Consider the following 15231-nt stretch of genomic DNA (forward strand, 5'->3'; position numbering starts at 1 on the left):
TTCTCCACTCCTCCACCCCCCCACCCAACAGTGTCCTGGAGCTAGGACATCTGCTTCCCACCCCCACCTTGGGCCTCCAGAGATATGAGATGCTCACAGGGCTCTGGGTGGGGCCTCTAGGCTCCCTGCTTCCCCTTTCCAGCCCTAGATCCTCTCAGATTGCCGGAGATGGGCTCCAGCCAGGGAGGGTGGGGCGGCTCCTGGGACCATCAGGAGTCACAGGCTGCTTAGGCAGTGACAGAGCTGTGGCTGGGAGCAGAACTTCGCCCATCTCCGTGCCTCCAGCTGACTCAAATGTGCCATGTCCCAGCACCTGCTCCTTCCATTTGTGATCCTTGGTAACTCAGGGGATAAGAGATGGCTGCAAGGGACCTGGGCCTTAGTATCTGGGAAGCTGGAAAGCAGAACGCCTGGGTTCTGTGTGGGTAGTGGGGTGTCAGAGGAGGAAAGAGAGGAAGACATCAGGAAGAATGAGGGAGTGAGGTGTCAGAAGGGAGAAGAATAGCCTACCAGAGGGGAAAGGGGCCTGGATGCCAGGGGAGATGGCGTAGCTCTAAAGCTTGGGGGCAGGGAGGCAGGGAGGGCTCATCAAATTATAGGTCTCCAGCCTCTTCCTGCTTCCCTCTTTCCAGCCATCAGCCCCATCCCAGGAGCTCTCCAGGACTCAGGTAAGGCAGTTGGACTGGGGGGTGGGGGTGGGGGGTGTATCACATGGGAGGCAGAAAAGATGGGAGGGGTAGCATGGGTGCTCCAAGGGGATGGTGAAAGAACCGAGAACTGGGGAAAGGGAGAGAGGTAGGGGAGGGAGAACAGGAAGATGGGGACTGGGAAGTGTCAGGGACTGGAAGTCACCAGTACATTCCTCTCTTTACCCTCCAACTCCCAGCTCTCAGTCCTACCCAAGAAGAACCTGAAGATCTAGGTAAGGAAGAGTGGGGGTTCCTCAGATCTTAAAGAAGGTTAAGCCTGGCTAGGCAGTGAGGAAGGTGGAAGTCCTGGGGCACGTGGGTGGCTCAGTCGGTTGAGGGTCCCACTTTGGCTCAGGTCATGATCTCTGGTTGGTGACTTAGAGCCCCTGAGTTAGAGCCCCGTGTCAGGCTCTGGGCTAACAGCTCAGAGCCTGGAGCCTGCTTCAGATTCTCTCTCTCTCTCTCTCTCTCTCTCTCTCTCTCTCTCTCTCTGCCTCTGCCCCACTCATGCTCTGTCTCTCTCTCTCTCTCTCTCCTCTCTCCCTCTCTCTGTTAAAAATAAATAAACATTAAAAAAAAAAAGTGCCTAAGTCCTCTTTGTTCTTTGTTCAGAGGTGCAAACTGAAGCCGCGCGGGAGACAGGGCTTTGTCTTGAGTTACCTGGGCCTCGTGCCTAGGGACCAGGCAGGCTATGACCTCCATGGTACCCCATTGCAGACTGCGGCCGCCCTGAGCCCTCTACCCGAATCATGGGGGGCTCAGAAGCGCAGCCAGGCAGCTGGCCGTGGCAGGTGAGCCTGCATCAGAGGGGTGGCCACATCTGCGGGGGCTCCCTCATCGCCCCTTCCTGGGTGCTCTCCGCTGCTCACTGCTTCGTGACGTGAGTATTCGCCCACGTCCAAACCCTCTTCAAAAGTCAAGCCAGCCCCGCAGCTTGATCCCATGCACTCACCGCCAACTTGGAACCGAGCTGCACCAGTCTCCCTGCCCAACCTCGAAGTTCTCTTAGAGGGTATCCTTGTTCTGAATACGGTGGACGCCACCTGCAGACTCGACCCACCGCTCCACCAAATATCCGGGTCTGAATTCCGTCTTTCCAATGTCCCCCAATCATCCCCAAATCGCATCCACTCCTCCCCTTTTTGGGAATCTATCTCAACCTGGATCGCCCTAGCCCCTAATCTGGATCCCACTCTGCCCCTCCTGGGTTGCTCCTGATCCCACCTTCTCCCTTGCTCTGAGCGAGATCCCATCCCCACGAGAGTCTGTCCCCACCTTGGGGTCAACCTAACCTCCTCCTGCCTGGGCCTCCGCGCAGGAACGGGACCTTGGAGCCCGCGACCGAGTGGTCGGTACTGCTGGGCGTGCACTCCCAGGACGGGCCTCTGGACAGCGCGCACGCCCGCGCGGTGGCCGCCATCCTCGTGCCGGACAACTACAGCAGCGTGGAACTGGGCGCAGACCTGGCCCTGCTGCGCCTGGCCTCGCCCGCCCGGCTGGGCCCCGCCGTGCGGCCGATCTGCCTGCCGCGGGCCTCGCACCGCTTCGCTCATGGCACTCCCTGCTGGGCCACTGGCTGGGGGGACATCCAGGAAGCGGGTGAGTGAGGTGAAGGGGTCCCGGGAAGCAGGTTACCGAAGAGGTGGAGCCTACTGAGTGGTCCTTGGGGGAAGACCTCGGGGCGAGTCCTAAAAGCTGGGCCCTGGGTGGGTGGGCCCTCAGGGCGGGGGTTCAGGAGGCGGGGCCCACCGAGTGGGGCCTTGGGTGGGGTCTTGGAGCGCAGATTTCTGCCACGCCGCAGGTAAATGCTGTGCAATTGTCCATCTATCCTTCTCCCCAAGGGCTCTCAAACTAAGACTACTGACTCATCCACCCCGATTCCCTCCTCACCTTTCCTTCCAGGTTTTTGTTGTTGTTGTTGTTGTTTCCTTTCCTGGATATGGGATCTGAATAGGGTTCCCATCCTAGCTCGGCTATTTCAGACAAACCACTTCATCCAACCCATTTCCTCCTCTGAAAATTAAGGAAAAAATAGTGCCCAGTTCGTGGGGTTGTTGGGTTAAGGATTAAATGAGAAAATCCATGTAAAGTTTATAGCACAATGCCTAACAGCAGTTATTAATGTACTTCAGATATTTTTGCCCTAGGTGATGGTGCACTAAAGCACAGCACCTGGCATATCCTAAGCGTTCAGCAATGTCAGCTTCTGCCCTCCATTCCCCTGTCCCTCTTCCTCCCGTCCTCCCCTCCCCTCCCTTCACTCATCTCTCTACTTTCCCACCTCCTGTCTTCTCCCTACTTGCACTCATTCATTTGTTCAGTTCATCTTTCCTTCATTCAACAGGTATTTCTTGAACACCTCCTTGTGGCAGGCACCAGTGAGGAGCCTGGGCCAATCATCCAGGCCCAAAGTTGTACCTTCTGAACTAGGGCAGTTGCAGTGACAATTCCAAGAAGTCACAAATGAGAGGTTTTCAGGACTTGGGAACTGATTGGGGAGAGGAAGCTGAGACGGGGTCACAGCTGACAACCCAGCTTCCATGCTTGGCAGCTTGGTACAGGACCACACCTTAGTCTACATGGCACCTTTGTTGAAAAGCGTGCCCTCTCAAGATTGACACAGCCCATGTCAGGGCTCAGATCTTAGTGATTTTAGCCCGCACAGGCCTCGTTTATTGTCTGGATACTGCTCTCACTGCACAACCATCCGTGGAGGCTCTCACTAGGTGCTTGATAGGGCCATTCCTGAGATGAGGATATAGGAAGAACAGAGAGGAGCAGGAGGTGACAATGACTAGTTTTGAGTGTAGCAGGCCAGGGTGCCATGGGGTATCTAAGTAGATGTCCAGGAGGCAGCTGAAGGGCATTAAGCCGAGCTGGGGCACAGGGGACTTCCTATCTGCCTCACAGCATTTGCTCTCTGGTTCGACCTGCAGACCCCCTGCCTCTCCCGTGGGCGCTACAAGAAGTGGAGCTCAGGTTGCTGGGAGAGGCCGCCTGTCAGTGTCTCTATAGCCGGCCTGGCCCGTTCAACCTCACTTTCCAGCTATTGCCAGGGATGCTGTGTGCTGGCTACCCGGAGGGCCGCAGAGACACTTGCCAGGTGAGGGGAGGCCCCTGCATCTGCCTCACAGGGCCAGGCAGAGCCCTGACCAATAGGAAGCATGAGGAATAGACAAATATCTCTCTCAATGTCTCTGAGCCTCATCTGCAAAAAGAGGGCAAGATTGCCAACGGATAGGATTGATGAGAAGATTATAAATGGACAGAACTTGGGGCTCAACAAGAGGGCACTGTTACTTATGGCAGCACAGTGTGGAGGTTACCTGCCAAGACTCCAGAGTGAGTCAGCCCGGTTGGAAGTCCAGCACCACCACTTACTAGCTGTGTACCCTTGGCTAAGTTATTTACCTCCATATGTTCAGACTTTCTCATCTGGAAGATGGAGTTGATACTTTATAGGTGGCTTCACCCTACTTCATAGGGTGGCTATGATGATTATAGGAATTTGTATATATAAAAGCACTTAGGACAGTGCCTGGTCTTTAATAAGAGTTCAAATAAGCATTAGCTATTATTATTATCCCCCATCCCAGTCCATAGCACAGCACCTATTACTTAGTAGGTTCATTTTAAAAAATGAATTAATTCCTCACAGATGAGAATTTTCCAGATATCTTGCTGAAAACAAAACATAGTATATTTTAACCATTTCCCCCAGGAACTTTCCTCCAATGGCACACATTTTTGAGGGCACTCAAGCGTGAATGGTGGTGATGGGAATTCAAGCTAGATAGTCTTCAGCGTCCCTCCCAATTACGAGGTTCCAAGACCTAGGGACATAATCCCCTGCCTTCTTGGACAGGATTGCAAACAATTCAAATTCCTCTAAACCAAGCACTGTCCATTAGAACCTCCTACAATGTTCTATACCTGTGATGTCCAGTATGATAGCCACTAGCCACATTGGCTATTGAACATTTGAGATGTGGCTAGTGTAACTGAAAAATTGAATATTTAATTTAATTATTTTTTAATTTTTAAAAGTTTATTCTGAGAGACAGGGGGGGGGGCAGAGAGAGAGAGTGGGAGAGAGAGAATCTCAAGCAGGCCGGCTCCACACTGCCAGCACAGAGCCAGATGCAGGGCTCAAACTCACGAACCATGAGATCATCACCTGAGCCAAAACCAAGAGTTGGTCCCTTAACCGACTGAGTCACCCAGGCACCCCTATTTGAGCCATTTATTGAACAAGAATCAGTTGGCTCTGAATGAGACCTGAAGGCCTCTCTAACGTGGCCTTTAATGCATTAGCTTGCTGCCTTTGGCTTTGGCTGCTCATCAGCCTTTCTGCCTTAGAAAGCTTTCTTCTGTTTAGAGTTGCAGGGAATGCAGAGGACAAGTACAGCCAGGGCCAGTTTCCAGAAGGTGGCTCTATGTTTGGCAACAAGAAGAGGTTTAGAATCTTTGTGAGGTGGCCTAGTATAAGCTGGTGGGTACCTGGGCTGATCCCCTGACACTGAATTATCTACTATCAGGGAGACTCTGGGGGCCCCCTGGTCTGTGAGGAAGGCGGCCAATGGTTCCAGGCAGGAATCACCAGCTTTGGCTTTGGCTGTGGACGGAGGAACCGCCCTGGAGTCTTCACTGCTGTGGCCCCCTATGAGGCATGGATACGGGAACAGGTGATGGGCTCAGAACCTGGGCCTGCCTTTCCCACCCAGTCCTGGGAGCCCCAGCCAGGTCCCTGGGAGCCCACGGATGAGAACTGCACCATTGCCCTGCCAGGTAAGGGAGAAGGACCCCTAGATGTCACCTGGACATGGAAGATTTGAGTTGGGGTGGAAACTGCTGGTGGCCTGGGAGGCCCCCTGACCCAAGTCTCTCACCCCTCAGAGTGCGGGAAGGCACCAAGGCCAGGAACCTGGCCCTGGGAGGCACGGGTGATGGTGCCAGGATCCAGACCCTGCCATGGGGCGCTGGTGTCTGAAAGCTGGGTCTTGGCACCTGCCAGCTGCTTTCTGGAGTGAGTGAAAACGCAGTCTTAGATTTTTTTTCCCCTCCCCCCCCCACCATCGGCCTGAGACACTATCGACCTGTCCCCAGCCCTTCCCCTGGGTAGGGTAGGAGTAGGGGTGGAAGGGCACATCGGTCTGGAGTGCGGGGTTTCACAGGCAGGTGTAGGATCCAGCTTGCAAAGCGGGATCCTAGTCTACTGGGGGCGAGTACGGGGTAGTATAAATTCTATCAAGGATGCCGGGTTCTCTGGAAATCCAGAGTCCAAGCCAGACATGTGTGGGTTTGAGCCGAGTGCGCAGGATGTGGCCCACGTCCCAGTTTCCCCCAACCCGCAGCCCCATCAACTCAGACCTGCCCCGAGACCTAGACAACTGGCGCGTGCTACTGCCCTCGCGTCCGCGCGCAGAGCTGGTGGCACGCTTCATGCCGCACGAGAATGCCTCATGGGACGACACCTCGGATCTGGCGCTGCTGCAGCTGCAAACGCCGGTGAACCTGAGCACCGCCTTGAGGCCAGTGTGCCTACCTCACCCAGAACACTATTTCCTGCCCAGGAGCCGCTGCCGCCTGGCGCGCTGGGGCCGCGGGGGTGAGCAGGGGCCCCACGCAGGACTGGGCGGAGCCGGGCCGGACTCCTCTGCAGCGCAGGCTCCCTTTCTTTTCTCTTCCAGAACCTGAGCCCGGACCCAGCACACTGCTTGAGGCGGAGCTGTTGGGCGGCTGGTGGTGTCACTGCCTGTATGGCCGCCAGGGGGAGTCAGTGCCGCCGCCAGGAGACCCTCCACACGCGCTCTGCCCCGCCTACCAGGAAGAGGAGGAGGCGGGCCGCTGCTGGGTGAGCGACGGGGGCGGGTCCCGCGGGTCTTAATGCGAGTGGTTGCCAGGGCAGGGTCTGAGAAGAACTAGGAATGAGGCCGAGCACTCTGCGGGCAGGGACGGGATTAAGGCGGGGCCTCTCGCTGGGGGCGGAGCCTGGCCCTGGAGGACTTTGGGGAGGGGCCTGAGACGGGCCCTGGGCGATGTCTGACCTTCTTGCTACCCCTAGATTTAAAGAGAATCTTAAAGTGAGGGCTGACTTCTTACACAGATTACTATTGGAGCCTGGCTTGGAGGAGGTGGGACTTGTTTTGTCTGAGTGAGAGAGAGAGAGAGAGAGAGGAGTACAGGAAAGCCCCAGGACCTCTGATAGCCTCTCATCAACTTGCACATGCTCTTGCTGCAGAACTACTCTCATTGGAGCCTTCTGTGCCAGGAAGAGGGGACCTGGTTCCTGGCTGGAATCAGCGACTTCTCCAGGGGCTGCCTACGTCCCAGAGCCTTCTACCCCCTGCAGACCCATGGCCCATGGATCAGCCATGTGACTCGGGGAGCCTACCTGGAAGACCAGCTGACTTGGGACTGGGGCCCTGAGGGGGAGGAGACTGAGACACAGGCTTGTCCCCCTCACACAGAACATGGTGGTGAGGGCTTAGGACTTAGAGGGCTTTGGGGCTCCTGCGTGTGCTAAGATCCATGGCAGACCCTTCAGGGGTCAGCTGTGGAGCCCTCACTTAGGTGGTCACCTCCTCTCCCCTAGCCTGTGGCCTGCGGCCAGAGCCAGCTGTGATGGGTATCCTGTGGCCCTGGCTGGCAGAAGTGCATGTGGCTGGAAATCAAGTCTGCGCTGGGATCCTAGTGGCCCCAGGCTGGGTCGTGGCAGCCACTCACTGTGTCCTCAGGTGGGTCTCACCCATCTCTTGGGCAAGAGGGAAGAAATGGAAAGATGGGCAAAGGAACTTTTTTTTTCAAAAGGACTTTTAAAATAGTGGGATATAATCCCTTTAGGGCTCTTACAGTAAAGGGAACCACTACAAGTGTTTTGAGATAGAAGAGAAATTTGGAAAGAGGAATAATGAAGAAGCTAGTGGAATGACCTTGGAGTTCATTCTGCCCTGTCCTCTGGATTGGGCAGGACTTTATAGCAATTCGGGGAGCAGGAGGTCACATTGGGCTTTGTTCCAACAGGCCGGGCTTTACAACAGTGCCTTATATTGAAGTGTACCTGGGCCGGGCAGGGGCTAGCCCCCTCCCACAGGGCCACCAGGTATCCCGGTTGGTCATCAGCATCCGTCTGCCCCGACACCTGGGACTTAGGCCCCCCCTTGCCCTCCTGGAGCTGAGCTCCCGGGTGGAACCTTCGCCATCAGCCTTGCCCATCTGCCTTCACCCAGGGGGTATCCCCCTGGGGGCCAGCTGTTGGGTGCTGGGCTGGAAGGACCCCCGAGACCGAGGTGAGAGAGCCCAGGGTCCTGGGTGTGAGAGGTGACTGAAGGCCAGAATCCCTGTGACAACCCGCTCTCCTCTCTCTAGTTCCTGTGGCTGCAGCTGTCTCCATCTTGACGCCACGACTCTGTCACTGTCTCTATCAAGGCATTCTGCCTCCTGGGACTCTCTGTGTTCTGTATTCAGAGGGTCAAGAGGATAGGTGTGAGGTAAAGGGGCCTGGGCGTCCTGGTCCAGGGAGGGGAGAGGCAGTGCTGGGCAGCTGGACCCTAGAGAGAGAGCAGGGTTGGAATTCTTGAGTGCTGGGCCCCAAATGGGAAGAAGTGTGCTTCCTAGCTGGACCTCGGAGAGAGACCAGGGGCCTGGATGCCTAAGGATGTAGAGAAGTAGTGCTTTGTGGTTGGACTCTAAGGAGAAGGTGCGGTGAATCAGAAGGAAGGGTAAGAGACCCTTTTGGGCTTGGCCCTGACACTGCAGGTGACCTCAGCACCTCCGCTCCTGTGCCAGACCGAGGGAGGCTCCTGGGTCCTCATGGGCATGGCTGTTCGAGGGAGCCAGGAGCTATTTGCTGCCATTGGCCCTGAAGAAGCCTGGATCGCCCAGACAGTAGGGGAGGCCCATTTCCTGCCTCCCAATGGCTACCCCCACTGGCCCCCTGAAGGCAGCGACCTCTGCCCCGCCGACCTGGCAAGGGCCTCAGGCTCCCCTCAGGCTGCTCTGCTCCTGCTGCTACTATTGCTCCCCCTGATCCAGGGCTGAGGGGGCCTGGGTCCCTTGGCCGCCTCTCCTTCTCCTCCTCCACCCCCTCCAGCCCTCCACTTCCCGCCCTGTAGGGCTGGAATGTGGCCTAACCGGCTTTGTTCCCTACCCGGAACCTCCAGAGGGCCCCACCCACCCGGACTGCAGCGGCTTCGGATTATTGGGCCTCTGTGCCTGGCTATTTTGGGCATGGGAATCCTTGGGGGCAGTGGGAAGCGGCCAATAAAGGTGTAAACACAGACACGTGGCCTTGTGGCATTGCTGGGGGAAGGCTGAGGGGCTGGGGGAAGCCCAAGGGATAGGGCCCATCCCTTCTGGGTCTCTGTGAGTCAGGCCTTGGGCTCCCAGGAAATGTGTCCCTGATAACGTGGCAGCTGTCCTTCATTCCTGCCCCAGGGCGGGGGAGGTTGGGTGGCAGCTGGGTGTGTGTCACCTCCCCAGTGGAATCAGCATCCCTAGCACCTGATAGACACTTCAGCCCTAGCTCAGACCCTACTTCCCTTCTCTCTCTGCCCCCTGCCATCCTCCACCCCTCCCAGACTGAGGGTGAGTGTTAGAGGAAGAGTCCAGGAGTCTGGGAGTGCAGAGGGTCTGTCTGCCTTATCCTATATCTACAGACAGCTACCCCTCCTAAACACACCCTGATGAATGCCCCAGAGTGTACACCTCCAGTGCCCCCGGTGCACACACATGACACTTATGTGGGACCCTTCAAGGGTCCACTTTCATATCCTGCCCAGTGCCTCCAGAGTTTGGGCACCAGCATGTGTCCTTGTATGTACATCCCACTACCTCACCCACCGTTTACTAGTGCACCCCCCTGCATGAATTCAACCACATTCCCTGTTAACTACTAAGTCATGGGGTCTGGGGTCTGATAGATAAGTCCATGAAGTGCTCCCAGTGTAGTGGGGAACACCCCTGGCTGGGCATCAGGAATAGGTCATGGAAAAGGTTGATGTTTGAGTACAGAAGAAGGGCAAATGAAGACCCGGGGAAGGGGAAGTGCTAGGGCGGAAGCCGGCTGATAAGGGTGGCAGAGCGGTCACCTCAGGGGCTGGAGTCACCATCTATAGGTAGAGTGGGCAGAGGATGGGGGAGGGGAAGCAGGGAGTTCCTGGGAGATTTTGGAGAGGGGCAGAGGTTCTTAAAGGGACAGGCTTATCATTAGCTGCCAGATCCCAAAGAGAATGTTCCCATGAATCTCCACAAGGACATACATCCCCACCTGTGTCCCATATTCAGTCACCCATATGCCATTCCCCATAAACATTTAATACACCCATCCTCTCCCCAAACCCACCACAGCGTCCAATGTTGCTCCCTCTTCCCTGGCTTAGACTCCCTCCGAGTTAGCCAGTTAGCTTCTAGCCCCTCACCCACTCCAGGAATTCCTTGCCCTCCAGGAGGAGCCCCAAAGTTTTGGCTGGGAGGTCCCCAGTCTTATGGAAATTAGGTGGGGAAGTGGGGTCTGTTTTTCTGAGGCTTGAAGCCAACACACATGCCCAGTTGTCCACAGACTTATACACTGATTTAGGATGAACCTGACCCCAACCCGGTCACATGCGCTTTCTTCTCCTGGACCTGTGCCACCTGCACCCTCCACCTGAGACTTTCCCTGGACCACTCTCCTCCCATATTTGCCTTAACACTCTTTCATAGCTCCTTTGGCCTCAGTTGTAACAGCACCTTCTTGAGGAACCCTTCTTTATGCCAGCCTACGTCAGGCTCCTGCGAACAGGCCCCCAGAGCACCCGTTCTTCTTTATCAGAGGGCCTAGCTTGAAATTATTCTATAATTGCTATGTGATTATTTGATTCAAAACTGTCACCTCTAACTTCACTGTGAGCTCAGCAAAGGCAGAGATGGTGTCTGTTTTGTCTCCTGTGCCTGGAACATAGTAGGCACTCAGGAAATATTTATGAGATGATTGGCACTGCCAGTCGCGCTCACCACACCTCACCACACACAGAGGAGGCCGCAGTCTCTATAGAAGGGCCTGAAACGGCAGGTCCAGGGCAGACCCAGGTGTCCTGAGCTCAGATACCAGGCTGAAGGAGGAAAGAAAGGAGGAGCACGGTGGCCCCAGGACAACAAAGGCTGGGCCAGGCCCTGGGGGACATAACTGGTCTGGGAGACCTGAAAGACTTGGGGCAAACGGCAGTTGGGTCACACTCTAAGGAGTGCAGCTGTCAGGGGTTTCCAGTCCCTCCTGGCGCGCGCACGCGCGCGCACACACACACACACACACACACACACACACACAGGGCCTAGGGGTCTGGGAGGACTTAGGACTGTGTTGGCAACAAAAGCTGTCGGAGCTAAGTGAGGAGGGCGGGGCTAGGGGAGGGGCAGGCAGGTAGGTGCCTTTCTCCACGGATCCACCACTCTGGAAGGTCTCTACGTAGCCAGACCGAGCGGGAGACGTGTCCTCACTGGCAGCTGCGGAAACCCCAACGTCTCCCTTTGTGCCTTATTCTTGCCTTGGACATCTCTTCCCCCTTCCCAGCGCGGATTCTAGGATCCCTTCCCACTGGGCCCGACACCTGGATCTTGCCTTCGAAACCAACCCCAGGTCCCTTCCCTTGGGTGCCTGGTGTCTCCCCAGGGGCCCTGGTTCTGGGCCATGGCCCACAGGGCGGGCCTGGGACTTAGACAGCTGGAGGCTGTGGCCATTCTGCTTTTACTTGGATTATTCCGGTCCGGTCTTGGTGAGTATGTGAGGGTCAGAGAGTGTGGGGCTCAGGGAAGGGGTGGTGCACGTAAACTGAGGCTATAATCTTTTTCTGGGCACATCCCTTATCCTGGGCTCAAGAATCCCCCAGCTTCAGCCTCCCTAGATCTTGGCCTCTGTCTCTCCCTTCAGCTTCGGCCTCCGGGGAGTCAAGGGGGTGGGGAGGACCGTCCTCTGGAGAAGTGGTAGGTGCTAAGGGGCCTGGGAACTCTGGTCTTTCCTGTTTACCCTTTCCTCTTGCTCTCTCCCTCCAGGAGCTGATGGGGAGGAAGGTGAGCCTTGCATGGGGGAGGGGAAAGGAAGGGAACCGGGATTCAGATTCCAATGGAGTGTTTCATGAGTGCCTGACCCTCTCTGTAGGGCCATCTCACCCACTCTTATTACCTTATGTAAATCCCCCCATTAGTTCTGAAAGATGGGGATTAGAGCCCTAATTATTCGGAGAAAGAAACTGAGGTAGAGAGTGAAGTGACTTAGCCAAGAGCACACAGCCAATAAGAGGTGTCGCTGAGATTTTACACCCAGATCTGATTCCAAAGGTGGGTCCTTTGAGGAAAATGAACCAGAGGTTTCCTTTCTTCTAAGGCTTACCACTTGACTCTGAGTCTGGTTTTCAATTCCCACTTCACCAGACACTACTGGCTATGTATCCTTGGCCAGTCCCCTCACCTCAAAAATGGAAGTTGGTTATGTTTGTCTCCTGGGGCCCAGTGAGGAGTCATGGAGATAGAAGTGAAAGCCCTCTCCCAGCCTGGCATTGCTTGAACAGTCACTAAATAGTAGCTATTGTAGTTATTATGAGGAGAGAAGGAGGAGCTTGGCTGGGCAGTTTTCCCTGCTCCGGGGAAGGTGACTTTGTGAAAGGCTGTTGGGTCCTGCTCCAAACGGCAGCCTCGGTGGGGGTGAGGCAGTCCTGGAAACCAGATGTTCAGTGTGGGAATCCTGTTGTTTGTTCAACACACATCCACCACTCTGTGTGTCCAGCCCTGTGCTCGGCACTGGGGACAAGGAGATCTGCTCCAGTCCCTGTCACTAGGGAATGCCCAGATTGCTGCAGTTGAAACAGTCATAGACCATCATGACTGTGTGATGGGGCAGTGCTGGGGAAAGTATGGGCCCTGGGAGCTTCCAGCATTGTCTAACTCAGCCAGCAGGCTCAGGGCAGGTTAAGGAGTGCCTGACATTTGAATGGTCTCCATAGGCAAATAGGTCTGCATAGCAGAGTAGGGATGAAGAAAGGTATTCTAGACAGAGGGACCTGGATAAGCAAAGGTCTAGAGGCAAACAAGTGTGTGGCCCAGTGTAAATGTCCAGAGGGATGGCTGGAGTAAATGGTAGTGCCATGGAAGGTAGAGAATGTATCTTAAGGGCAATGTGGAGCCTGGGGAGGATTTAAGCTGAGGTATGACCTGATCAGATTTGTGGTTTATAAAGATCTTCTGACTTGTAAGGAGTGGACTGAATGGAAGGTAGGAGGATCTGAGAGAAAGGAAGGCGCATGAAACTTGGGTTAGGTAATGAGGGTGGTTAAGGGGGCAGAACTAACCATGCCCAGTGAGCAGTGGGGCAAGGACAAAGGGGTGGCTGGCTCCTGCGAACTCACTTCCCAAGCTCCAAACCAGATTGTCTGGGCTATATGGGGAACGGCAGGGCTGAGGACCTGGTATGGGGGCCCCAGAAGGACCTGACCCCCTCCCCTTCCTCCCTGGGCAGCCTTCTGCGGTGTGGCCTCCCAAGCACGCATCACAGGTGGTAGCAGTGCAGCCGCTGGCCAGTGGCCCTGGCAGGTCAGCATCACCTACGATGGCACCCACGCATGTGGTGGTTCTCTCGTGTCTGAGCAGTGGGTGCTCTCAGCTGCTCACTGCTTCCCAAGGTACCAGCTGGGTGGTGGGCATGGCGGGGAAGTCAAAGGTGGATCAGTCTAGGCCAGAGGTTGGGATTCTTGGGTTGGGTCGAGGGGTATCAATAAAGTCTGAAAGGATCAGTCAGCAGTGAAGGTCAGAGGTGACAGGTTACAGGGTAAAACTAGCATGCAGTTTGGGATCAGAATCTGGGGTTGGATATAACAAGCCCACAGGGATCAGGGGAACTAGGAGAGGTCTCCTGGGTCCCAGCCTTGGCCCCTCTGCCTGCAGGGAGCACGTCAAGGAAGACTATGAGGTAAAGCTTGGGGCCCACCAGCTGGACTCCTACACACCTGAGGCCGAGGTCCGCACCGTGGCACAGGTCATTTCCCACTCCAGCTACCACCAGGAGGGCTCCCAGGGTGACATTGCACTCCTCCGTCTCAGTAGCCCTGTCACCTTCTCCCGCTACATCCGGCCCATCTGCCTCCCTGCAGCCAACGCCTCCTTCCCCAATGGCCTCCAATGTACTGTCACTGGATGGGGCCACGTGGCACCCTCAGGTGAGGTGGGCGCTGATGCCTAGAAGCATGGAGGGGTGCCTGACTTAGGGTAGGAGGCCCCAGGTAAGCATCTTTTGCTCCTACAGTGAGCCTCCTGGCCCCCCGGCAGCTTCAGCAACTTGAGGTGCCACTGATCAGCCGAGAGACATGTAACTGTCTGTACAACATTGACGCCAAACCTGAGGAGCCCCACTTTATCCAGCAGGACATGCTGTGTGCTGGCTATGTGAAGGGGGGCAAGGATGCCTGCCAGGTAAATGCAGGGGTTCCAGTGAGACGAGCGCATCTTGGGAGATGAGGGCCGGATGGGGCTGGCATGGATGACTGGAGGCCTGGGGCCTAGTCTTGACAGTTACTGTATGACTTTTCTCTTCAGGGTGACTCTGGGGGCCCACTCTCCTGCCTTGTGGGGGGCCTCTGGTACCTGGCAGGCATTGTGAGCTGGGGCGATGCCTGTGGGGCCCCCAACAGGCCTGGCGTATACACTCTGACCTCCAGCTATGCCTCCTGGATTCACTATCATGTGACAGAGCTCCAGCCTCGTGTGGTGCCCCAAATCCAGGAGTCTCAGCCCGATGGCCATCTTTGTGTCAACCACCAGGCCTTCAACTCTGCCCCAGCCCAGGCCGTATTGGGGCTCATCCTTCTGCTGCTACTAGGCCTGACCCTGGGCCTCCTCTGCTGAGCTAGTCATCCTGAGAGCTGACCCCGCTTCCAGGACTTCCACACTGCTCCCAAGGACAGATGCCTGGCCCAGGAATGGACCTGGCCCTTCCCTGACATCTTTTGGGTCTTGGGACTGGCTTAAGCCACTCCTTCCTCCCAGAACCCTGTGGAGTCCAGGGCACTATCCTGACCTTTGAGCCCACTCTTCTGGGTTTGTTCTTTGCAACTATGGTCCACAGTCAGGTGTTTTACTACCTGTGGTATTGGCTAGGACCTCTAGCCACCCCCACCTACTGTTCACAACCCTACTCACTGGGCTCCTATGGAGCCCCCAAGGACCCTTAGCTATGAAAATGAGCCACGGCTCCCTACCCTGTTTCTAGAAAACTGGGTACCTGCCCAGCTAATTGCTGCTAAAGAACTGGCTCTAGCACCCTACCAGTTCTGCCTGATGAGCCCCATCACTTCACCTTCTTCCTGTATTCTGAGCGGGGACTGCCTCTGGGCAGCATGTTTTCAAGAACAGAAAAGGCCCCAATCTTGCCCCATCGGCTGCCATGCCCTCCTCGAACCTCAACTCCTAGACTCCGGAGGACTGAGCCCCCACCGGAACTGGGCTTGGGCTTGGATCTGGGGTGAGGGGTAGAAAGAACAAGGAGTAAAATGTTTTGAGCACAACTGGCTCTGTGTGT

The 15231-nt window shown here is 56.0% G+C and overlaps 2 protein-coding genes across 2 annotated transcripts; both read left to right on the top strand.

Moving 5' to 3' along the window:
* Positions 1-301: 301 nt before the first annotated feature.
* PRSS36 (serine protease 36) lies at positions 302-8970 on the top strand. The gene is made up of 15 exons (XM_086692329.1): positions 302-338; positions 633-668; positions 887-922; positions 1407-1569; positions 2008-2288; positions 3626-3792; positions 5228-5477; positions 5586-5715; positions 6044-6297; positions 6380-6543; positions 6931-7168; positions 7285-7426; positions 7713-7978; positions 8058-8179; positions 8448-8970. Exons 1-15 carry the CDS (start codon positions 302-304, stop codon positions 8727-8729), a joined length of 2568 nt encoding a protein of 855 aa, XP_086548455.1. The 3' UTR covers positions 8730-8970.
* Positions 8971-11073: 2103 nt separating this feature from the next.
* Positions 11074-15217, top strand: PRSS8 (serine protease 8). The gene is made up of 5 exons (XM_086692333.1): positions 11074-11440; positions 13177-13339; positions 13602-13873; positions 13960-14126; positions 14250-15217. The coding sequence occupies exons 1-5, from the start codon at positions 11356-11358 to the stop codon at positions 14556-14558; spliced, it is 996 nt and encodes a 331-aa protein (XP_086548459.1). The 5' UTR covers positions 11074-11355; the 3' UTR covers positions 14559-15217.
* Positions 15218-15231: the final 14 nt, after the last annotated feature.

The sequence above is a fragment of the Puma concolor genome, chromosome E3 (assembly GCF_028749965.1).
Source record: "Puma concolor isolate L17-30 chromosome E3, mPumCon1.1.hap2, whole genome shotgun sequence".
NCBI classification, from domain to species: Eukaryota; Metazoa; Chordata; class Mammalia; order Carnivora; family Felidae; genus Puma; species Puma concolor.